General features: G+C 36.3%; 1 protein-coding gene across 1 annotated transcript in view; it reads left to right on the top strand.

Annotated features, from left to right (window-relative positions):
- SLC25A26 (solute carrier family 25 (S-adenosylmethionine carrier), member 26) overlaps positions 1-26,331 on the top strand; it is a 122,383-nt gene that overhangs the window by 66,398 nt on the left and 29,654 nt on the right. Inside the window, exon 6 of the mRNA XM_012720435.1 lies at positions 25,577-25,621. Within this exon, the coding sequence (XP_012575889.1) occupies positions 25,577-25,621 (45 nt within the window). The remainder of the gene's footprint in view (positions 1-25,576; positions 25,622-26,331) is intronic.

Here is a 26,331-nt window from a genome sequence, read left to right as displayed (position 1 = left end):
AATTGACTTGTGCCTCCACACAGAGACTCTTTTCTATAGCTCACTCACACCTATGTGGGGTCAAAATAAGATAACAATTACATATGGGGAATATTTATGTACAAATAAATAAATCTTTAAAAAAAAAGATTTATTTATTTATTCATTTATCTTTTAAAAAAAGATTTATTTATTTATTCATACAGAACTGGGGTACAGGCCAGAGATGCGGAGCATGAGAGGATTCACCAGAGACAGAGTGGGAAGCAGAACAGGCAGATCGAGGAGGGACACTGCTGAGGGGAGCAGCGGACGGGTCAGGAGAGGTCTGCCACGCCATGTGGATCTCCTCCAGGGTAGGTGGGAATAGAACTCATGCGGAAGTGGCTCAAGCTTCTTAGTGCTGTGCTTTACCCCGCTGCACCACCAGGGAGAGCCTGGGTAGGCCTTTTAACTAAATGCTGAATGGAGGTGGCAGTAGTGGACATCTTGCCCTTTTCCCAGTCTTGGGGAGGCAGTTAGTATGGTATGGGCTGTTTATTCATGAAAGATGTTCTTTATTTGGTTGAAACAGTTTCCTACTATTCCCAGTATGTTTATTATAATGGGTGTTTTTAATTTTATATTTAATCATAATGGGTAGTGGTTTGTTGTCCCTCTCCCCCCCACACCCTCCATGCTTTCCTATCTTTACTGAGATGATTATATGGTGGTTCTTTATTCTCTTAATGTGAGAAATTACATTTATTCTAAAATAATGAAACAACTTTGTATTACTGTGATAAACCTGCCTGGATTTATATTACTAATATTATTCAGTATTTTTACATCTATGTTTATGAGGAATATTGCTTTGTAGATTTTCTTGGTCTATCTTTGGTTTTGATTGTCAGGGGAATATAAACTTCATAACTTATGTTAAAGAGTATTCTTTATTTTCTAAAAGAGTTTCAGTAAGATTGATATTCTTATTTTCTGATTTTACTAGTTAAAGCTATCTGGGCTTGGTTTTCTTTGTGAGAAGGTTTTGATAAATTCAGTATATCTGACACAGGGCTGGTAAGATAATCTTTTTTTTTTTTTTTAATATTTATTTGTACATACAGAACTGGGGTACAGGCCAGAGGCTCAGGGACGGCGAGAGGCTTCACCAGAGACAGAGTGGGGAGCAGAACAGGCAGATCTACGAAGTACACTGCTGAGGGGAGCAGCGGGCGGGTCAGGAGAGGTCTGCCACGTCATGTGGTCACCTCCGGGGCAGGGGCAGGTGGGAATCGAACTCATGCGGAAGTGGCTTTAGCTTCTCAGTGCTGTGCTTTAACCCGCTGCGCCACCAGGAAGGGCCCAAGATACTCTTTTATCTTGTGTCAGTTCTCATTTTGTATTAGTGTTTCTTGGTAATTGTCCATTGCATTTGTGTGTCCTATTTTTATTATATCTCATCTTTAATTTTTATCCTCATTATTAGTAATTTGTCTTTTTTCATCTTGTTCAGTATACCTAGAGGTTTGTGGATTTATTGTTGTATTCAAAGAACCAATTTTTAAAAATGGATTTTAAGCATTTTTGGTCTGTTTTACTAATACCTGCTTTTCTCTATTGAAAAAGATAGAGAAATAGGGTGAAGTGAAGCCTAGAGAGTGGAAAGCAAGGAAATAATAATATATTCTTATAATCTGTACCTATTCATTAGGTCACTTCTTTATTATTCCACTAGGTAAAAGTACTCATTCAATTTAGAAAAGAATTTGGGTGCAGCGCAGTAGATCTGAAAAAGTTCCCTCTTGGAACAAAGCTTGAGGGTGGAGCAGACATATTGTGAACAGTTTATCTGTGTTTTGGAACTTGCATGAGTACAAGATGTTGGTCAGCTGTCACAGGGGAACAGGCAAAAAGCTTACAAAGAGTGTGAGATACAGATGAAGTCATTTGCTAAGGGAGTGGTTGGTAACCCCTTCCCCTCCCCCAGTTTCTCATTTTGGGCAAAGGGTAGCTGCTGCTAGTGAAGGAAGGTTAAAGTCCTACCTTTGTCATACATTTATTCTAAGAGAAAGTCATCTCCTCCCCCCCCCCCCAAAAAAAAGCCCATTGGATTTCTTCAAGTTGTTACTTGGAAGTGATTGATTCCATGGAGGGTCACTGGTGGACTGCTGGCCGACTGTGTTTTAGTGCCTTGTTGTAGCACGTACTTTCCTGGTACATTTCCTCAGATTGACGTTACAGTTCACATGGGGTGCTAGTGCTTCTGTTGACAATTACATGTTGACATCTTTTGTAATTTTAATGCTTGAAATAATTTGTGTCTTCTTAGATGTACTTGGATTGGGGGAAAGTGTTTAAGATTTCAATCTTTACTCATGTCCATTGAAAATATATGCCCAGTTATGTCCATTATTTTTAACGTTCTACAAGATATTTATGTTCCACAAGAAGTCTTTTTTATGTAGACAAATATACATTTTCCTCTCCATCGTTATTTCTTTCTTCTATGGAAAGATCTCTCTATCACTCAGATCAAAACACATTTTTTGTCACCTAAAAGCTCAATCTTGTTAAGAACATTTTATATTCTTATTCCTCACCCCAGAAGTTAACCACTGACTTGGCTTTTATCATCATAGATGTCTCTTCTTGGTATGCATATAAAGGGTATCACATAACTGCTTTTTTTCATGTCTGATGTGTTCACCCTGAACCATGTTGTATGTAGGATTTTTAAAAATGCTTTTACCCAATTACCTGAATATACCATAACTTAGTAGTTCTCTTGTTGATCGGTATTCAGTTTCTTGGCTGTTTTTGCTATTATGAATAAAGTTGTTATGAATGCTCTTGTATATAATTTTTTTGTGATTTTATGTACTCCTTTTGGTATACATAAGAGGTAGAATTGCTGTGTTATAGTGCAGTGTATAGTTAGATGGTCTAGGAAGATGGGTAAAGAGTGAAGATGCAGGGCTCATCTTCTCTACATGTTCACAGTTAAATAACATAGAAATACAGTGGCCCCTGGAGAGTGAAGCAACAAACATTGTATAAGTAAAAAGGGACTGCAAACCAGAGAAGCTAAGAAACACTGAGATTTCATTGTGCTTGGAGTGTTAGCAGCATAACCAAAGAGGAGAGAGAGCTGTATTATGGAGCCTCTGTGTTGAAGTTGACTGAAGTGTTCACATCCACTTTGGGGATGGTAGAACCTAGGGACTGCCTTGAAGGAGGCGGGGGAAGAACACTTTGTTGGAGGATGATAATAGAGAGCAGAGATTCATGACAGAATGCTTGAGGAGTAGATTGAAATCTGTATACACTGTAAATCAGAACTGTACTGCCAGATAGTAACCAGGAGCCTAAAACCACATAGTGAAACACCCTGTTCTCCTGAACGAGGGGGCTTGAGGATAACAGTTTTGGAAACTGCCAGCATGTGGCCAGTGTACAGTGGTCATTGCCAATTTGAGCTTGTGGCCATCAAATGTGAATAGTTGGAAGCTAAGCTAATAGGGAAGACTAGATTGACTTGTGCCTCCACACAGAGACTCTTTTCTATAGCTCACTCACACCTATGTGGGGTCAAAATAAGATAACAATTACATATGGGGAATATTATGTTGGCACAAGTGCCCCAAGGCCAGGGTCTGAACTTAGATGCAAAGAGAACAACCCTCACCTGTGATTTTACCCCAGTTAGAACCTGCTCTGGTGCTGCAGTTAATGAATTGTATTGAGAGCAGTCTGTAAGGGAGGCAGTCTTGTGTAAGAAGTACATATAAACCCTGAGAAACACGTCTTACTTTCCTATAGTCAGAGTTGGAACAGTGGCTTGTTTGCAGTGCAAACCAGCGTCTCTCACTTATTTCTGCTTTTGCCTGTATTCCCGGAGGTGGGGGTGGGGGTGGGAGTTAAAACCTACTGGTTGCTGAACCTGCATGCCATTGCTGAATCACAGTTGAGAGGTTGATGCTAGTCAGAGATTATTTGAGACTGAGGAATTGGCCTAGGGGAAGGGGTCATAATGGATCCACCCTTTCTCCAACTTGGGCAGCTGTGCTGCAACACTTTGGGAGGTTTGAACCCTTGGTACTTACTAGCCGCAATCTCCTGGCTTCCCTGGCTCCGTCACCTACTGCCTCTGGTACTAGAGCTCCTGTCATCTAAACAGGTGCAGTGTTGGTTTATGAAGCAATAGGCACCTAAGGGTCCCGTGTAACCTATAATTATATCCTGCAACCCATAAGTGTAATTTAAAGCCAACTCACCAAAGACAATGAAAGAAACTCTTTGTCTCAACCCATAAAATCTAGAAATGAAGGGTCAGGAACAGAGCACAAATGCTGAAGCAAAAAACCTGTAGAACTGTATAACTTGGCTGATGAGGAATTCAGCGTAACAGTAACAACAATGCTTACTGAAATAAAAACAGTACATTAACAAAAACAGTAATACAATGATAGAGAAAACATGAGATTGTTTCAAATAAAACTAATAGGCTTAGAAAACACCATAACTAGGCCCTCCCTGGTGGTGCAGCGGGTTAAAGCACTGCACTGAGAAGTTACAGCCACTTCTGCATGAGTTCGATTCCCGCCTGCCCCGGAGGTGACCACATGGTGTGGCAGACCTCTCCTGACCTGCCCGCTGCTCCCCTCAGCAGTGTACTTTGTGGATCTGCCTATTCTGCACCACACTCTGTCTCTGGTGAAGCCTCTCGCTGTCCCTGAGCCTCTGGCCTGTACCCCAGTTCTGTATGTACAAATAAATAAATCTTTTTTTTTTTAATGCTTTTTCTTTTTCTTTTTAAAGATTTATTTATTTATTTGAACTGGGGTACAGGCCAGAGGCTCAGGGGTGGCGAGAGGATTCACCAGAGACAGAGTGGGGAGCAGAACAGGCAGATGGACGAAGTACACTGCTGAGGGGAGCAGCGGGCGGCGGGTCAGGAGAGGTCTGCCACACCATGTGGTCACCTCCGGGGCAGGCGGGAATTGAACTCTTGCGGAAGCAGCTTTAGCTTCTCAGTGCTGTGCTTTAACCCTCTGCGCCACCAGGGAGGGCCCAAATAAATAAATCTTTAAAAAAAAAACAAAAACACCATAACTAAACTGAAAAAACATGATATAGAATGATCAAGAATAGCAGTGAGGTACAGATAGCTAATAAAATCCAGTGGCAGAAAACAAATGTATAGACTAGCAAAGAAAAAAATATAAACAGTGTAAGAGCCTAACTTAAATAGCAATAAGCTATTTAAGCCCAGCAAGGGGTGGAGGGTGTAGGAGAGAGAGAGAGAAGGAATCTATGAAGCTACCTAATTTGGCAAAAGAACCAGGGAACCAAATACCCTTATCCAAGAGGTCCATAGCATGCTAAACAAAAGAGATTCAAACAGACATAATCACATTGCTGAAAATTGGTGACAAGGAAAGAATACTAAAAGCATTCAGAGAAAGAATTACTAGAGGAAACCTATTCACTCTGGAGTTCATGGTAGAAAGGAATGGCAGGAAGGGAATACTTAACGTCCCTAAAGAAAAGAACCTCCAACCAATAATATGTTTCCTCAGTCATTCAAGGCTGAAAGAGGAGGGGTAAGGAGCTTTATAGAAATATAAAACAAAAATGGAAAGAACTCATCACCACCAACCTGATATTAAGAGAAGTATTAAAGGGAGGGGCTAGTGTAAAATAACAAACTTCATCTAGAAGTAACAGACACCAAAATTATGTAACAGGAAGAATAAAAATGTAGATCTACACAGTATTACTACAACAGTTACTAATAGGATTGACAAGAGATATAAATAAGATAATAGTGGTAGGGAATTTTTCTCTGCCTCTAACTGTGGGTATATCAACAAGACAGAATAAGGAAACAATAGCTTTAACTGTCGAATAAGATCACATAGGATTAATAGACATTGACAGATAATTGGCTTACAAAATAGCACTATTTGTTTTTCTCAAGTGTACATGGTAAAGGAGAGTACGCAGAAAACAGCGTGGTTGGGAAAATAATATAGATAGATAACTGTAGAAAATGTAGAAAAATATAAGAAGGAAGAAATATTGATCATTATTTTGGAGATATTTTAATGGGAAATACAAAAAAAGGGTATTCAGTATAGAAAAACAGATAAAATTAGTGATTATTCTGATCAGAAATCTGAAACCACCAAATAAAATAGTTTGGTAATAAAAGAAAATGTGTATTTAGCTTAATATATATTGCCAAACTATCCAAAGTGGTTAGTTTGAACAATTTACAACTCCCCCCAGAAGGCATGTTCTTATTATTCTTTTATGGGAGAGCTCTTTAGGTTTTGCATGGTTTTTTTTTTTTATAGCATAAATGCTATATTAGTTCATCTTCAAACAATGACATCAATACGAGAAATACTTTTTGTATTTTTACCAAAACATGGCTCTCTGAAATGTGACACTACATCACTTCTAATACCTCTGAAGTGGAGGTTAGTTAGTTACTAAGGGCTGCTGAACAGCTTGCCTACAATAGTGGTCATGGTTATCATGATCCCCTTTCTGGTGTTCTAAAAAGCTCCAGTAAACTCAAACTGGCAGAGCTTCCTCATATCCTGATATCCTGTGCTGCCAGCTGTTGCTCAACTATAGAAAGTTTCCACATACAAACTGTATAAAACCTATCCATTTCTGCTATTTCGGGCTCAGTCTGTTGGGAGCTATCCATCTAAGCCCGCTGGTGTGACAAATAAATCTCCCTCTTTCCACCTCTCTGAGTGCCTTCTGGTTTCTCTGAAAAATTGCTGTAACACCTCTAGCATATGTATCCCAGTATTATTAAAGTTATGCTTAGGAAAAGCAATTATTCCATCAGCACAGTCTTTTTACAACTTTTCAGCTCATGTAAATGCTTTAGGTGGATAGAGGGTGTTTTTGGGTAAAATTCTGTGACTTTATTTAGGTAATCTCACATAGGGGGATTTTTGTGATATATTATTTCGTTGATTAAATGAAAAAAGCTTTTCCCTTTCTTTGAGGATATGGTAGAATAGTAGTTTGTTGTCTCTAAGTTCCTGTTTTACATGTAAATCTGGAAATCACATCCTTCGTATACTTGAGAGCCTTGAGATTATTTGAATCTTTTAATTGAGCCCTTGTACAAAAATGTATTCTTAGGCTCACCCTTAGGCTTGAGAAGGCTGGAGATAATTGCTTAGAAAATGGCAACAAGGAAAGGGGCTTAGATAGTACCACTTTTAGAATAGCTGAATAAAATAGGATAGAATAGAATATTTCACAATGAAATATCAGTGTGTGGGATTCTCCAAAGATGGACTCGTTATCTCTGTTAATCACTAACATGGGGGACTTTCCAGTCTGGCTTAGGTACTATACATAGTTTTGCCCCACCAGGGGGTTCCATTCTTAGTGCCTCAATTTGGTCAATGACTTCAATGCTTCTGCCACAGTATCGTAATGACATTCTGTGCAGTATTCTATCCCCTTTCTTAGACATGCTCTCAGGTGAGTTGGCAAGAATAGCAAGAAGCAACCTCTCCTATTACAGTTGTTTTCACTGCCCTCATATCTTCCTGCCAATGGCACAATACTCAGGTTAATAGGATGCTTTATAACCCTTTCCCCCTAAATTCCCCGACTCATTTCATTGGGTTTTCCTTTCTATATGCTAGAGTTACTTTAAGCCACTTGCATGTTATCTTGGTCTCCTGTGTTGTTTTCACAATTTCAGTACAAGTATCTTTGTTGGAGCAGTCATATAGTTTCATTTTGTGGGAGGCTGAAGGCACATGTTCAACAGAAAAAAAAAAAATGAGAATGGAAGTCAGATAAAATGCTAAGAAAGGTGAGGTGTTGTATACTTGTCTTTGTAGCAGGAGTCAGAGTCCAGCTATGTGAGTCTTTACAGATTGATGGAGATTGATGGATGGGCTGATGAATAATTCATCGATTCATCCACAAATGTATACCCAATGTTTTCTAGATTCAAAACACTGCATAGAGAAAAATTGGTTAACAAGCTATAATCTTTTTATTTTTTAAAGATTGGTTTACGCTTATAGAATTGGAGTACAGACCAGAGTTATGGGGGCTAGAGGATTCAGCAGAGACAGAGTAGGGGGCAGAACAGACAGATCAACTAAAATACACTGCTGAGGGAAGCAGCGGGCGGGTCAGGAGAGGTTTGCCACTCAGTGTGGTGAACTTGTGTTGCAGTGGCTTCGGAGAGCTTCACAGAGCTGTGCTTTAACCTGTTGCCTCAGGGAGAGCCCCTATAATTTGTTTTTGGGCAATTCCTCCTTTCATGATTTCTCTGTAGACTTATAAAACATGTCACACTTAAGAACCACTTCATTTTCTTAAAATGCTGCATCCTCCTTGGTCAGACACATTTAGTAAGTCATTTAAATTTTATGCATTTAAGTGGTACTGAATTTGAAAAGCAAAGGATTGTTTTCCCCAGGAGCAAGTTGTATTATTGTATGTCTGTTTAGTGATGTAGAACATTGCAATAAATTTTCTTACAAAAAGTCACTTCCTTCTCCCCCATTTCCTTGCCACCCAAGAGTGACAGTAAGTGTTAAAATCGAGATAAGTTTCCATTAGGATTTTTAATTGAATTTTTCATTATAAATAAATTGAACATTTATTACATTTGAAAATATAAGTGGAAAAAGGAAACCCACTAAAAGACAACTAGTTATAGTTTTTTTTTTCCTTATTTTACTATTGTTTTAGGGGAGGTGTTAAATCTACTTCTAGATTTAATATATTTTCCCTCTGTTTTAGAATGTTTTCTCTAAGATCTTTTCATTCACTCAATAATCATTTTCGGAGTACCTGCTACTTAATCAGGTGTTGCTCAGGGGACTTTGACTCCGCATTCCCTCCTGTCTTTAACTTCCCTCCTTTCTCTGAGTTTTGTGTCCCAGGGTTTTTCAGTGAGATTGGTCTGACATATATGATGTTTGTGAGAGAAAGATGATACAACGTGCAGTTGACCTTTACAAGTTGGATCTGTGTAGTTGCCTTACCTGGGAAAACTAGACAGGTTTAGGAAGACGACCAGTTGTTTGGACATGTAATTTAAAATGTCTTTGAGACATGCCTATGGAAATGTTGCATAGGAAGGTGTGAAATAATAGAAGATTTATATATTGGTCTCTGCTGGCTCCTGACACAGAGCTCCTAAAACCCTGGTAATTTCCTGAGTGGCCAGAGCACCGGGAACATCTTCTGTTCTCATGTTTAGTCTTTTATTCTGGAACCTGACAGATCTCAAATCCCTTGAAATTTCCTGGGCAGTAGGAGCATCTTTTGTTCCTATTAGGTGACTTTTGGTGGGCGTGGCCCCCAGAAAGGCCAACCTGTAATACAGGGCTTGGAGTTTTCCTCTCCAACCTTCATTCTCTGGCGGGGTAGACAGGCTCCAGGGACTTATCTGATGATCACTTGTGCATATGTGATGGAGTGCTATAAAAACCCCCACAAGTATGGGATTTGGAAAGGTTTTGGATCATTGGACACATCCCTGAATCAGGAGGGTTACACCCCAATTCCACGAGGACAGACGCTCTGGACCTTGTCCTTTTTCTTTTCATCTGGTTGTTAATATAAATGAACGTGTTCCCTGAGTTCGGCGTTCTAGCAGATTTTAGAGTCCAAGTAAGGAATGGATGTGGGAATCTTCAATTTGTAGCCAAGTCAGACAGAATTTGTAGGTAGTCTGGGGACTTATTATTTATGATTGGTGTATGAATTGGGGGCAGCTTGTGGGACGAGGCCCTTCATCTGGGAGGTCTGCTTTAACTCTGATTAATATCAATTGGATTGCATTGTATGACACACAGTTGAAGTCACACCGAATTTCTTAGTGTGGGAAAAAGTCCTACACCTCCAGTGTCAAAAATTTTGTGAATATAGTAGTAATGAGAGAATAAAAAGGAAAACATGATTTTTTGGGGAAACATGCCATATGTGTTAGGTTTGTATGTTTAAAAGTATTATATACATTGTCTATAACAGTAATAGAAATATAATGCATATAACATTTTATTTATACATATTGATATATTTTTTATATATAAAGGGAAAACTTTATTAAAATGTTACCATAGATACAATAGAAAAGAGTTATCAAGTAATACACCTTCTCCTTTAGTGATATTTTCCACACAGGCAATAAACAGATGATTCTCAGGTTAGATGGGTTTTAATGTGTTTGCGAGGCTCTGTCTTTTGTTATTTAAGAGAATGTATTTTTTACCCTCCAGTTATAATTGTGCTTCAAAATACAAAGCAGTTGTAGCTGTCACAGTGCCCCTCTTTATCAATGATTTCATCAAGTATAATTTATATACCACATAATGGCTGCATTAGGTGTGTAATTTAATGACTTTTAGTATAGAGTGTAATTACATAACAATGTAATTTTCATCATCACCAGATTGTGCCCATATAATTTCTCCATAAATGTCTAGTTTCCTTTTCAAAATAACCTGATACTTCTTGTTTTTTGGTAAACTTTCAACTAAGTTTTCTCTCTGACTCCTCCGGGATGTCACTTTACATTTAGGTGTCATTTTTCTTTAGGTTTTTCTAGGGTGTGTGATAGTGATGGAGTTTAGAGTAGAAAAATTGGGCTGAAAACTGAGGGGAGGGATGTAGAAATGATTAACGAGTCATTCAACTGGTTCTAGGGCACAGACTGCTTTCATAAATCCATGGTCATGGATGGACCAAAGGTGGGGATATGGAGGTTGTCTGTCATTACAAGGAAACACCAATTTTTATAGAAGGCCCTAGAAGTGATAGATTTCCCAGTAGATAAAATTTCACAAAGAAATATATCCTCCCACAGAGCACTACTATAAAGAACAACTCTGCTGTGGAAAGCACAGCTCTTGTCCCAAGGCTGCCCACCTGTGTCTTCTTTTCTGTAGGTGCTTCTTTTTATCCTTTCTCTTTTTCCTAATAAACCTGTCCTTTTTAAAATGCAGCTTTTGTCAGTTTGGGTCTACACAAACATCATTTTCTGTAGTAAACTTGCCCTATTCTGCTAAATAGAAAACTGCTGAAATCTTCTCTCTGAGATAATCACACGCACTGAACCACAGAATGTCAGCAGAACCCCATCAATAGTATCTCAGACTTCACTTGTTTTTGATGGCCCTGATTGTTTTGAGGAGTACTAGACTGGTATTTTGTAGAATAACCCTGGAATTTGTCTAAAATGTTTCTCATCATTCTACTTTTAGGATACTACCTAAATAACTCCTTCTGTTAATGTTGAGTGTGACCACCTGCCTGAGGTGTGTGACAGCTTTCTTCATTGTAAATATCTCTTTTCTTATTGTGGGCTTGGAAGGAAATCACCTAAGAGAGTGGGGGAGTTCATGGGTGTCCACATGAATGCCTCTTGTTTATATATTTAAATATGTGAATTATAAAAAATGTCTAAAAGGGATATATGATACCCACTATAGAACTGGAGTTTTTGTTTTTTTTCCTGAATTTTTAATGAACCTTTTTCATTTTATTGAAATATAATTGACATATGACACAGCTAAACTTGAACTGTACCGTGTAATTTGTACATATATTGTGAAATATTACTACTGAAAGTTTAGATTACATTCACTCCTTGACATAGTTTCAGAAAGTTATTTTGTCCCTCAGGATTTAGAACTTTTGACATCTACTCTTAGGAAGTTTGACACATGCAGTACAATAGGGCTAACTATAGCCATAAGTACATAACATCTTCAGTACTTACTCAGCTTATAACTAGAAGTTTGTACCTTTTGAAGAACTTTACCCATTTCCCCCTACTCTGCCTTTGGTAACCATAAATCTCATCACTTTTTCTGAAAGTTTATTCTCACATTTAAGTGAGATCATTTGGTATTTATTATCCTGCCTGCCTTTTTTTTCGCTTAGTATAATACTCTCAATGCCTGTCAGTGTTGTCACAAATGATGTTTCCCTTATTTTTTAATTGTTGAATAGCATTCTGTTTTGTAAGTTTATAAATGTGCATGTATACACGTATATGTGTGTTTATGTATGTATATGTATCCATTCATCAGTAGATTGTTTCCACATTATGGCTGTTGTAAGTAATGATGCCATGAACATGGGATACAGATACCTCTGAGATAGTGATTTTGTTTCCTTTGGATATTTACTCATAGTAGCCTCAGGTTTTTCCTTTTGCTTCTTTGCTTAACTTCTTCTTCCTTACTCTCTTCTCCCCCCCATTCATATTAATAACCTAATATTATGTATTTCTTGTATCCTTTTATGTTTGCTTCCATATTCATAATATCCAAATACAATGTTTAATTTTTATACTTTATAAAAATATAAAACTTCCATAAATTTTTTTCTTGATTTTGTTTTTCCTAATAAGCTCCATAGAGAATGCTTCATGCCAGTAAAGTCTAATTTATTCTTTTAAATGACTGCTTATTACTCCGTGGAGGGGCTGGTTTTACTATATATAAAATGTATCTCTGTTAGTGACACACATTTACTTTGCTTATAGGTGTTGTCACTATTAACAGTGTTGGAGTAAACATTACTGTACAGAAATACTGATGCTTTATTTCTGTGTATACATTTCTTAGAGGGGAGTTGCTCTACATAAAGGGTACGTTTTTAAAATAGTCTGAATTACAGCATTCTTTAAAACCTCACAGTGCACACATCCACCCGCAGTGGCTGAGAACCTTTTTCCTTGCATGCCCGACTGCAATAGGTATAACAGGTTTTCTTCAGGTTTGCAGCCATTTAACTTCACTTTGTTGAGTGATACCTCCGTAGCAGTTCAGTTACTGCTGCCCGAGTTTGACTGTTTTCTTGTTTGTTGGCAACATCAATCACTGGTATTGCTCTTCAGTGAATTGAGCCCTTCTTTGTACTTTGTCTTTTTCTTGTGAGTGTTCATCTGGGAATTCTTTGTATATGTAAATATTAAACCTCTGTTGGGGAGATAATTTGCCCAAATCTGTTGCTTGTTCTTTTGCATTTTGTATGAAAATTTAAATCTCTTGTATATCATAAATATGCCTATCATTTCATTTATAGTTTCTGGGCTTAAGGTCTGCTTTGTTTGCGTAATGTGTACATGTTCTTTTAGATTTATTTTGCAGAGTGCTTATCAAAACAAAATCTTTCACACTTAATCTGCTCGGTATTTATTTTTTGTTCCTGGAGTCAGATCGGCTTCTGTTTCTGTCTAGTGCTCCTTCGGGAATTGTGCAGCATCTTTCTCCAACTTTTTATAAATCAAATTCTCTTAAATATTGGTATTTATACTGTATATCATTATTCTTTTAATAATTTTATCTACTTTTGCGGTAATAATAGTTTGTTTTGAGTAGCTTTAGTATATTCTGTATCTGAATATTCTGTATCTGAGTATGAAATGTCTTTGTTCCTCCCTAACTCTTGCTTTTTGTTTTCAAAATATTCCTGGCCCAGGCGAGAAAATAATAATAATGAACAGCTATAGACCAGAGACATTTTATGGGGGTGGAGTGGGGAATGGGATCAAGAAAAGTGGGGGGAGGGAAATGCACTGGACTATGGTGATGGCATAGGGTGATTTGGTGATGGGAAGCCCATGGGGATTACAACTGAGATGAAAAAATGCAAAAAGTGATGTAAAAATAAACTATTATATATAAAAAAATTATAACATAAACTATTCCTGGCCTTTAACTTTTCTATATAAGTGTTAAAACCAGTATGTAATTTTTAAAAAGTCTTCCAGCTGAAAGAACATTGAATGTTCTTTATGTTATGTTAAATTGGGGAGCTGATAGCAATACTATATAGTTTCTGCATTTTTTTCAGTCTGTTTGATGTCTTTTGTTAAAATTTTAAAGTTTTGCTTTTAATTAGATCCTAAACTCCTCATGTTGAAATGTTGAATTTATGTTCTAGTTTTGCTATAATTGTAAGTGAGCTTGTACGCCTCCCCACCATCATCTTCTTTGTCAGGAACTTACTGATAGAATTGTTTTTTTGTTTGTTTGTTTTTTAAAAGATTTATTTATTCATACAGAACTGGGATACAGGCCAGATATGTGGAGGGTGAGAGGATTCACCAGGGACAGAGTGGGGAGCAGAACAAGCAGATCCACGAGGTACACTGCTGAGCGGAGGAGCGGGCGGGTCAGGAGAGGTCGGCCTTGCCATGTAGATCTCCTCTGGGCAGGCGGGATCAGGCGGGATCGAACTCATGCGGAAGTGGCGTAAAGCTTCTTAGTGCTGTGCTTTAACCCGCTGCGCCACCAGAGAGGGCCAGAATCGCTTTTTAAGATAGTTTTTAAAATTTTCTCTGTAAAAAAATTTTTTTTAATGCATGTCGGTCATTACAGCTCACAACAGCATCCCTGTTGACGTCCAGTTTTTAATTTACTTAAACATCAAATTTGTGATGGCATATGATTTTATGAAGTATCTTTTTCATAAATCCTGAGTTTTTTCATCACTTTAATGTCCTCTTAAAAATGCCCACGTAGTCACTTTCACCTTTTAATCCAATCTCTGTGCCTATCCTTTCGTTTTAGAATTTATTGTTTTGTTTAATTTTTAAAAATATTTCTTTTAAAGGCGCTATAGCTAAGTCCTTTAATGGAATAATTTGTTTCCTTCATTTGTGATACAGGTTTTCTTTTAACTTTGTTACCACTTTAATATGTAGTTTCTTATCCCTTTTCTTATTTTTGTTTGTTTGACCAATTTATTTTGTGTTCCTTTTTTAAAAGGTTCTTATTACTTTGTAAATCCTGTGCATTTCCATTTCATGAATGATTACTTTTTCTCTTCCTATATTTGTAATTAGAACCATTCATTTGCTATTACTTGAAAATAATATACTAGTGATTTTCTACAACAGCTTGACTTTGCTGTGATTGGTTCGTTTATATGCCTCCTACCCTTTACCCTTAAAAAAATGTTTAACTGGAGAATATTTCACTTACTTCTTCTGCCAGTTGAAAATGTAGGGATACTTTTATTTATACTATAGTTAGCTCTTCTCCCAACGTCTAGGCTTTCCTAAGACAGTTGTAATATATTTAAACTCTTAGTAGGTACTGCTGTGCCACATAATCTGTTTAGTTTCAAAAATAGAATTTTCACATGCTGTCACATAGTGGTCATCACTTGTTTAGACTGTACATAAAAAAATATTGTATAATTCTAACAAGCACCTTTTACTGCATCTAAAATTAAGATGTACATTTTAATTGGTGATTTTCTAGATTTAAAATTGCTGTTATAATTGGCAGCATTTTGTTTTTCTTAATTTAGTGGATTCAGTGGCATTGGTATGGATATGTGAAGCTATATGTGTGGTGAGAAGGCAAGTGCAAACACAAAGCTTTTTTCTTATTACTTAAGTTCTTCCCAGAGTGTCTATGTTCTCATTTGTTTTTCGTTCGGTTAGAATCCCTTCCTGGATAGTCTCCTGTATGAGGTACATGGCTGGCACATTTTCTGTGCTTCACGCAGCTTTTTCCCTAACAGGTGAAACAGGCATGGATGTGGGATGCAATGGGGGATAAATTATAGGATAGTTCTCAACTTTTATTTCTTCCCCTGTAGGAGAATTGATGCATACTTAGCTGACTCTGTTGATATGTAATGCTCCATAGCCAGGTTTGGGCTGATGCCTTGCTTTAGTACTTGGAATGTATGTGGAAGTGACAGTCTTCTTGTGAACAGTTTTAAGAAATGTAACAAGTTGCTATCAGCGTCTTAAGTCTGTGAAATATTTTGTTTTGAGAATGGCAAGTCTCAGGTATGATCTGCTGCTTCTGATTGGATCTTGGAATGAGAAGACACATGAAGGAAAACACAGGCTTCAAGGCAGCCACAGCTAACTTAGAGGTGACAACTAATGTGAATGGGAAAAACAAGTTTGTTGTGTGTCACTGAGACTTTTGTTTTGATACCACACCAAAACTGACTGATGATATCTACTTTAATTTCATGCTCCTCTTTTTAGTACCAAATAGGTATTCCCCCCCCCCCACCTTTTAAAATTTGTAAGACTCTGTAAGCCAATTGTTTAATTGGCTGATATGTATGGACTAATATTGTAATTATGGTCAGATACTGGTTACCTGAGGTAGAGTGTTCCCAAATTATATAATAGGACCCTTGTAATAGGACTGAAGATGATCAGGAGTGTGTTTTTGGGCAGTTTTAAACTCATTTATGCAGTGTCCTAAAGTCTGCCCAAAATTATTGTTCTGAAAGCCAGGCTTCTCTCCAGTTGTACCAAATTTATTATGTCTAGTTCTCAACATTTGGACTCTATGCTGCTTTCTTTGATCATGAATGAATAAGAGTTAAATTGGAGAAGCATTTGTAGTATAACTTTTTAAAGCTGGTATTTCTCGAGAGTAGATATTAGTACATCAGTAAGCAATACAGATTGATTATTTTATGTGACTTGTTGATTTAAGTATCACATAATAAAGTACATCTGTTTTTCTATGGAATTTTTGTGTAAAACTGTATATAATATATCCCTTTTGTACATTACTGTTGCCCACATTTCTTTTTAATCAGCATTCAGGGGGAAAGTCACTCTAGAAGTTATTTGTAAATATCAGTAATTGTAAATCTGTGACTCAGTAGTTGATGAGCAGAAAACATATCTATTGAACTATATAACATGAAGACTTGGGTTTAGCCCTAATTTTGCCATTAGCAAAAAATTTTCCGTTCCTTTTCTTCATTCATTGCTTTGCCTTTCTTCCACTCATTCATTCATTTTGTTAGTAGTTAACTGAACATTTGATTGTGTCTGCCATTGCTACCTTTCTATTCTTACCAAATTTACTATACTTTCTTGCTCCCCAGTTCCTTCTTTCTTCTGACCATACTGTGTATTGGTCAGTGCACAACAGCCTTCCTGTTTGTTTAATAAAAATTATTATTTTATGTTAATGGGGCCACTTTCACATGTGCATTTAATACCCCTGGATCATTTGGGGGAACTTATGGGATGATGCTGAAAGCAAAGTGTAGGTGGGAGGGGTGGGCAAGTGAACTACTTTGTTTTTGTAGGAATTCTTGAGGCATTGGTTGCTCATTGTTCCTTGTCCATCATTTTGCTTTCTGTGTGAAGAGAAGCTAAGCTGTGCTGGTTGTAGGTGGGAAGCACAGCTCAATTCTGCATGCCATTCTCAGCAGCAGAATAAAACTCTGAAGAACAACCATTATATCTTGTAGGGCATTAAAGATTCATGCAAATTAAAACTGAAGGTCTCTGACCCTGTGCCAAGAGTTCTAGCATCTTGATAGGAATTCTGGTTTTGAAAGTTCTGAGGCATAAACATCTCCCTCAGCTATTACCTGGTGGTTTTCTTAGCAAAGCTTATATCAACATTCTTTAGCATTTTGGAAATGATTACGGGAAGAACTGAAAATAAACTTGATTTGCTTCTTATACACACAGTTATCTCCAGTTTTAGTTAAACAAGGATTATTCTTACTGGTGAGTACTCTGTAAAAATTGTGGGGTAATCCACAGTTCATGAAAGCAGCCAGTGGAAGTTCAGATCACTGTAGGAATCAGTCGATGTGCATGTTTGGTGACCTGCCCTCTCCGCTCCCCCGCCCCCCCCCCCGGCTTTTCTGGTTGAAATAAAAAAATTTTAATTCTTAAGAATCCCAGCTAACAAAATTATTTTTTTTTTCAGAATATACAACTTATGTATATTCGTGACCTCCTATTTCGATTCTGTTTGGTCAGTCATATATTGGTACTTCTTAATACCTTAATGCCACTGAATACTGTAGACAGACCCCTGGAAGCAGGATTCAGTGCAATGCGCGTATTACACATTAAGAGTCTGATAATGTTTTCTAGTTTTAGAATCACTTACTTGAAATGTGAAGCCTAGTGTTTTTGTTTCTCTTTCATTTTGATTTGTTAGATTAAACCTGACACCTAAAACAGGATTCCTGTTCTGATATACAACAGATCTTCAAATCGTGTTGTTTTGTCCAGTGTGCAGCTCACATGTTTCCTTGTGTCAGTGTGGGTTTTCTGTGGATTCCCTGGTCTCCTCCTATATCTAAAGATGTGTGAGATTCATTGGTGTGTCTCCATTGTTGCAGTTGGTTGAGTGTGGGCATGTGTCTGTGTCACCTGGCAGTGAAAGAGCATCCTGTTGTCCTTTGTGCTCTGAGCTGCCCACCAGCAACCTGGAACTGGGGCACGCAAGTTGGAAAAGGAGTAAATGAATATAAATGATTGTTTAATTTCAGGAGTGTCTTGAGTCTTTGTTTAAAAGTTTGGTGATGTTTTTTGGGACTAGAACTTTGCCATTCAAGAACCTAATTCTTGTTTGTGTCAGATAGCTTACAGTCAAATTATTTTCTTTATACTTAATTTCACTTAAAGTCGCCATTTCTAAGAAGTTATCTACAACATTAAGAGGGGACTTACTGTACCCAAATATTAACACAGGCATTTTTGAGGATGCTTATCTTAATGAAGGATTGTTTGACTTCAGCCGACCAAATGTTATTGTTAGGTATGTTGAGAAAGAATATATTTGCAGTTTCTATGATTCATCTAGAATCTCATATATTAGAAAAGACTGAATAAACAAAGAAGTGTTTTATGTGGAAAAAATGGAAATAAACCCCCAAGGGATAAATATTATGGGTGGAATACCACACCATAGTCAGATATGTCAGATTTATAATAATCAACCTTGAAATCTCTAAACATTGTTTGTGGGGAAAAATCAAATTTGAGAATGATGGATACCACTGTTTAATTAAAAATAAAAAAACTATGTTGAGATAGATAGGGAGAAGAGATATCCCAACCTGGTGGTAGGGATTTCACTTTAACCTTATGTCCTAAGCTTCTCTATATGAATTTAAATAATGAGAATGTAGTCAGGCTGTATTTGTACCTCTATTTTTTGTTAATGAAAACTTAAAATGTAAAATAAAAAGAATACCATAGTGAAGCCCATGGTACATACCATTATTTAAGTTATCAATATTTGTTACTTTTATTTATCACCATTCTTCACCCCAATTACTGTTGTATTTTTATAGTGTAACATGCAGATAAAATTTGTATACATTGAAATATCCAAATCATAGATGAGAATTTTTGAAGACTGGATGCACTCCCATATACCTCTGTTGAATGTTTCTGTAACCCTAGAATGTTCTCTCGTAATTCATCCCAGTCTGCGCCCACTCTCCAATTTAGTTTTGCCTGTCCTTAAATCTTTATATAAATAGAAGCATACAGGATAAACTCTTGATATCTGTCTTCTTTTGCTCAATCTCATATATGTGAGTTTTTCCTTTCAGTCTGTGGCTTGTTTTTATTAACATTACCTCAAAAAAGAGTTTTGGCAAAATACACATTTACCTTGTCATTTTTACACATACAACTCAGTTGTGTTTCTTCTTACAGAACTGCAACTATGGATATTAACAATACCCATTGCCCTCTTCAGCTATTCCCCTGGCAACCACCATTCTGCCTTTCGTTTCTGTAATTTCATTATTCTAATTAAGTATGTAAGTCTTTTTTTTTTTTTTTTTTTGCAACTAGCTTATTTCACTTAGTATCTGCTTTAGAGTATGTGTCAGAATCTCCCTTTTAAGGGCTGAATAATACTCCATGTCCTGTAATTTACACATTTTACTTTATCTTTTTATCCATCAATCGACACTGGGTTGGCCTTTGTGAATAATGCTGCCATGGATGTGAATTTATAAATACCTCTCTTGAGATCTTGCCTCCAGTTCTTTTGGAGATAATGTACAGATTGGAGTTGCTAGGTCATATGATAATTTTATTTTTAAAATTTGAGGAATCACTATGCTGTTTCCAAGTGCACTGCACCAGGTGCACTAGGTTCTAGTATCTCCATAGTCTAGTGCATACTTGTTACTTTCTGTTTTTGTTTTGGGATAGTAGTTTTCTGATGGGTATGAAGTGTGGTTTCAGTTTGCATGTCCTAATGATTTCTAATGTTGAGTATCTTTCATATGCTTGTTGGATATTTGTGTATCTATTTTAGAGACATGTCTATTCATATCCTTTGTTTGTAAAAATCACATTTTGTTGTTGTATTTGCGCTGCTGAAGTTCTTTGTGTATTTTACTAATATCAACCTTTTATTGGGTGTATGATTTGCAGATACTTTCTCCCATTCCATTAGTTGCCTTCTCAATCTGTTGATTGACTTTTGATGCATAGAAATTTTATATTTTGACTTAGTCTCATTTGCCTAGTTTTGCTTTTGTTGCCTTTGCTTTTGCTATTATATCTAAGAAGTAATTACCAAGTCCAGTGTCAGGAAGATTTTTCTCATATGTTTTTGTCAAGATTGTTGGCAGTCTTGTTTCTGATTGTTGGCTATTTGGTGTCTCTGGATATTGCATATGAATTTTTGGATGGATATTTTTTTTTTCACTTGCAATTTGGATGGATATTCTAATGGTGTACTTGGATGAACAGAATTTTTAATCATTTAGTGTAGCTTAATTTTGCCATTTTTTTACTTTTATGGTTATTCCTCCTATGTTCTGAGAACTCTCTACTTCAGGTCACTAAGCTATTTTTCTCTATTTCCTTCTAGAGCTTTCTAGGTTTAGTTTATATGTTTATGTCAGTGAATTATCCTGCATTAATTTTGTATATAGTTAAGTGGTGGGGGCAAGGCTCAAATATTTTTATTCAGTTGTTTCAGTGCCACTTATTGGAAATATTTTTTTTTCCCAATACCACCTCCTGTTTCATTGTTTTGTCATCCTTAGAACTATATCCTAGTTTCTGTACTAATTTCTGTAGCTTTATAGTAATCCTTGAAATCAAATAATGTTAGTTTTCCAACTTTTTTTTTTTAAGGGTTATTTTGACTATTCTAGGTCCCTGTTGTTTTCAGGTAGCTTTTAGAATTAGCTTTTCAATTTATTTATTTATTTATTTAAAGAAAGGTGAGTCTGCTGGAATTTTTTGGGGTTGTGTTAAAATAAATGGTGGCTAATTGTTATTTTAGACTATTCCTCCAGTCTATTAAAATTATATTCTGTATTTACTTAAGTCTTCTTTAGAGTTTTTAAAAAATGCCCTGTAATTTTCAGTAGAGAAGTCCAGTATGCCTTTTGTTACTCCTTAAAAGTTTGTGTTATTTTAAATCTGCTGAAAATAGAATTTTTTTTATAAGAAAAAAAAATTGTTCTCTTATTTGTTTGTATTTAGGCATTCAATTTGAGAGGAATGTATTACTTCCTTCCTTAACCACATTTAGGGTTTTGCATACAACTAGTTGAGCAATTTGTGAAAGGAACAGTTTTACTTGTTTCCAGTTTTGGTGGTTTTTCTTTTTCTTGTCTGATTTCACTGACTAGGATCTTTGGTGCCATGTTGAATAGAAATGGCGAGGGAAAAAAAAACATTCTTGCCTTAAATATTGCCTGAAAGGAAGGATAGTCATTCACCAATAGTAATGATAGTAGCTTTATTTTTTTTGTGGTGATTCTTTGTCAGATTAAGAATTTCTCTTCTATTTTTATTTTGAGAAGCATTTTATCATGTGTTGTGAAATACATATACATTTGAGAAACAAATTTTTTTGTACTTTAGACAAAGGAGGGACTGTTGTTACAAAGTTGTAAAACTGGCATATCAACATGTAAATTGATAAGCCAGTTTTTTAGATCATACATACTTACTGTGATGACTCTAGAGACTGTAGAGAGAAAATCTAATCATTGTTTTTGGTGATAGCACTTACTAAAGACTTCTTGTATCTAGTACAATGAGATAGCAGTTGGTGTTATCCTTATGATTTCTTTGAGACTCAATACTTAAAAAGCAAACTGCTAACTTTTATCTCCTTTTCTGTATTAGATTTGATACTATGTTCAATTTGTGCTTTATTTGGAAAGATATTTTAGTAATTTTTATATCTTGCAAACCTAAGAAGTAATTCACTGTCAGCTTTGCCTACTTTGGGTTAATTTCCTTTATTAGGTATATATTCTTTCTTTTATGTATGTATGATGTGCATAAATGGATGACAGTTGTTAAATCAAGTCAGTATGCATTTATTGTTGAAATTATTTACTGATATGTCAGATGTTAACAGACCAGCTCTCATTTTTTCTTAATGAACAGTAGTCACTTTAGGCAAAAGGATTTTAAAAACTTCAGTTTTATTTGCCCTTCCTTAATACTGGGGTTGAATAGGGAAAGGCAGAGTATTTAAGGAGAGCTTGACTGAATTATCAGTGTGACAATAGAATGGAAAACTCTAAATTTTGATATTGCACAGAAATTTTGATATTTTCATACATCAAACAAAGAGAGGATCATTTGTAGGATCCCTTGGATATTAGGATGGGTCAGCCCTGGGTCTACTCTGTGTTCCATGTGAGTCTTCAAGTTTTGTGCTGTTCTGCAAATCCCATCTACTTTGGGTCTTAGCAAATAGTCTTTTTTTTTGGTCTTATTACTCAAGAATTTGGGTTTTTTCTGCCAAGTATCAGCCTTCACAGCTTTTAAAATGCATTTTTTTATTTCTTAGGCTTCTTAGATCACTTATGTTAGTATTGTGTTCATTGGCGTTTATGCTCGTCTTATTTCTAAAAAATGTGCAGGAATTATAATGTGCTATTTCTATTATATTTCCAATTTAGAGCTTACTGATATCCTTAGAAATCACAGCTTCATATCTTCTTAGTTAAGAGTCACTTTATTTATTTTTAAACAAAGGACCTCAAGAGTATGATTACAGATTTATAAGCATTGCTTGACTTCAAGGGAAATTTAGTCCAATAGACAGGTAAGGCAGGTACATCATATAATTTTGCACAGTCTTTATTTCATTAGTAATGCTCAACAGTTCCTTCCCAGGTTTACCACATTCGTGTTTCATTTTGTCTACTGCACTAGGATCCTCACATGCATTCTTACATAGAATCATTGATGTGTTTACTACTGAGTGGAATCCATGTTGAATTTTAGCAGGTTTCCCCCCTACATCTGCCTCTTTGATGGTAGCTGGGTTTACTGCCACTCACTTATTATTGCCCTGGATCTTAACAACCTTATTCAAACAAAACATCTTAAATAGAGGCATTAAAAAGGTCACAACAGTGAGCCATTTTGTAACTTTCATGCAATAAAATGGGTATGTTGTGTTTTGGAATATAAGACCTCTGAGTGCAGCTATTCATTTTCTTCATCTATAAAACATTTTAGAATAACAGCTTACATCTGTTTGGGGTTTTAAAATCCCATGTTTTGAAGAAACATCGCTGTTATGTAACCCCAGAGCAGAAACGGGGAGGCTGCTAGCTTTCCAACAGGCCCATGTTCTGTGGAAGTTGGAAGAAGTATTTGTTCTAGCTGTGAAGCCTTCTTTGGTGGCAGTGCTGCTTTTACATGTGTGGGGCACATTTTCATTGTTTGTCTTCATAGTGGAAAGGACAAGCTTGCAGTATGATTTTGATTGGAAGAATGTTTGAAATTTTTTTACACATCAGTCGTTTATCTTATGCATGATATTTCACTACTAGAAACCAATTTAATTATTCAAGCATTTACAGCACATTTAATTACATTAGGCCATCAGTTAATCTTGTTTTAGAGAGTAAAGTTGGAATTTACTGTCGGCTCACTTTTTAAATAAATACCCAGTGGAATAGTTCGGCCATTCCAAATGTGTGATTTTTAAATTACTTCTTCAAGTTGAAAGAATGATTTAATGAATAGCTTTTAATAGAGGAAAATGGGCAAATGAATCTAGAGGATTCAAAATTTAATATTTATTAAGTACCCAAAAAAGTATAGCTAGTGTATAATGTAATTTTATGGATTATTTTAATCAAGAAATAAAGAATGCTAATATGGAACATTACAATGAGCTAATAAATCCCTTTCTTTTCTTGTAAATGTGAAATATTTTCATTCTTGTTAAAATGTGATATGTTTACATTTGGGAGGGGAGAGTACAAAGAAAAAATTAAAATCATCTATAAACCACTGTTCTTTAAAATATTTTGTTACATATAAATTTTTAAAACTTAGGAAAGTTTTGGAAAACTGTTATAGTCAGGGGGCTTAGGGAGGGTTAATAATCTAATTGGAAATGCAGCACTTTAGTTTCAGAGTAGGCAGTGACAGATGCATTCACATCTTGGTGACAATAACAAACCAAACACACAAACATACACAACTAAATTTGTCTCCTGTTATGATACTTTGGCATTCTTGGTGGGGGAGAGTTTATTTAGGAAAATCACAAACTTCTCTGAGATTTTAGTTGTCTTAACTAATCCACTGACACTGGTATTTTCTTTTCATCGCTACCATTCTAATCTGAATGGAAGACATTTTCTTTCTGTGACTGCTGTCAAGCTTAGGGCCATCATTTACTTAAGCAAAGTAAGACAGATGATTCTAGACTTCATTAGTGATTAAATATAAGTGTTGCAAAAGTAATTTGATGCCTTTTAATTTATGAGACAATAAATATTAATTATTCCTATAAAATCATGGTCTTTCATATTGTAACAATATATTTGTATTGATAATGTTCAAAGTTCACACTTTGGCTTCACTTATAGCTGAAGAGAATATAGAATAACAACACTGGGCCCATGGCCTGTTGGTGAGCAGTGACATCCCTGGCCCTATCGCATAGCAAATAGATTGTACTTCATTGGGTGGATTCCCATGCAGATAAATGCATTTAGATGATTTGGGTAGATTTGACAGGTTCTGGAGGGAGATAGTCTGGGCTCTTATTTCCTAACTGAGTACCATAGGTCTTCTTGAAACTTTAGTCTTCTCATCTGTGAATTGGGACAATATCTAGTTGTCATGTGGGGATGTTGTGTGAGGATTTAATGAAATGAAATTTGTGAAGTGCTTACTAACATGGTGTTTGACACATGTGGTGTGGTGGGTAATTCTGGCTCTTACAGTTAGAGACCTAACTGTAAATGTTTAAGTGTAGTGACAGTCTTTGCCACTTCTTCACTACTGCAGATTACTCTTCTCCCTGACTGCTGTGTGTACAGGCCAAACATTGAATCCAGCTGCTCTGTTCAGTCTTGCCCTCCTCTGACCCTAACAGGGTCTGGACTTCCCATACTCAAGTTGGTTGTTCTGCTCTACCCTGTTTCTCAGCTTACACTTGTGACTCTGTCTTTTCCTTTTTCCTCACCTGTCTAATTCTTTCTATCCCTTTCTCTCTCTACTTCTCTCACTCTCCTTTCATTTTTTTTTTCATTCCCCACCCCCTACACACCTTATCTATACTTCCCATAGAAGAAGCATATTGTGCTGCCCTTTCAAATGGGCTTCAGCGCATCATTTTGTATATATTGGGCTCAGAGTTAGTAGAATTGTATAGGTAGTTACAGTTTAACTCCTCCTAAACTCTAGATAGGTTGTGCTTATATGTTTATTTACTATTAACTTTATTATGTACATAAGCTTAAAATGAAAAATGTCTCCAATAAGTAATGTTTGCCATACTAATCTTTTGTCTAATTTATTTGACTTTTTCCCCCCCTCCTTCAGATACCTTTCTCATTGGTCCAGTTTCCATTATGGGAATCCTTAAAGGTAAGTTTTCCAGTCTTCATATACTGTTTTAGTAATTATTACAAATACTTGACAGTTGCATTGTGGAATAGAATATGACATTGACTAGCAGTTTAAAAACTCAGTTATTAACAATTGAATTTTTTTATTTTTTTGCATGTGATTCTGTCTTAAACTTGTTCAGATGCCTTTGTACTGGGAAATCACCATAGCAGGCAGAATTGAAATTCATAGATATTAAGAAAAACTCATTTCACTTCTTTAGTGCTGTTCTTTATCAACTACTTGGGTTTTATTTCTGTGTCTAAGAGTGTGTGTGTGTGTGTGTGTGTGTGTGTGTGTGTTAAAGAAGTAGTAGTGCAGGTAAATGGAAAGAAAGTGAAAGAACCTGAATGTCAGAGGCTTGAAAGATCAGTGTTCCCTGCTCACATGTAGAGATGAATATCCCGGTATGAGGTCTGACTCTGCCTCTTGTCTCCACTGCTTGCCTGGCCAGGCCTTGGACCCCTGGGAGGATGAGCAGGGTGTGAGGAGTTAGGAGTCGCCTCAATGACAGCCATGCATCTACTTGAAAACTAGCTACTAAATACATTTCTAAAAATATATGTTTAAAACATGCAGAGATACTGAAATTTTTATCCTTTTGTGCAAGATTTTGAAAATTGTGGTTCATATGAATTTTGTGGGTGTTTGTTCATGTAAAAATGGTTTATAACTGAACAAATTGTAAA

Source organism: Condylura cristata, unplaced genomic scaffold (assembly GCF_000260355.1).
Source record: "Condylura cristata isolate star-nosed mole 26May11 unplaced genomic scaffold, ConCri1.0 scaffold00004, whole genome shotgun sequence".
Classification (NCBI taxonomy): Eukaryota; Metazoa; Chordata; class Mammalia; order Eulipotyphla; family Talpidae; genus Condylura; species Condylura cristata.
The sequence above is the reverse complement of the archived record's forward strand: the minus strand, read 5'-3'. Positions and strand labels throughout refer to the sequence as shown.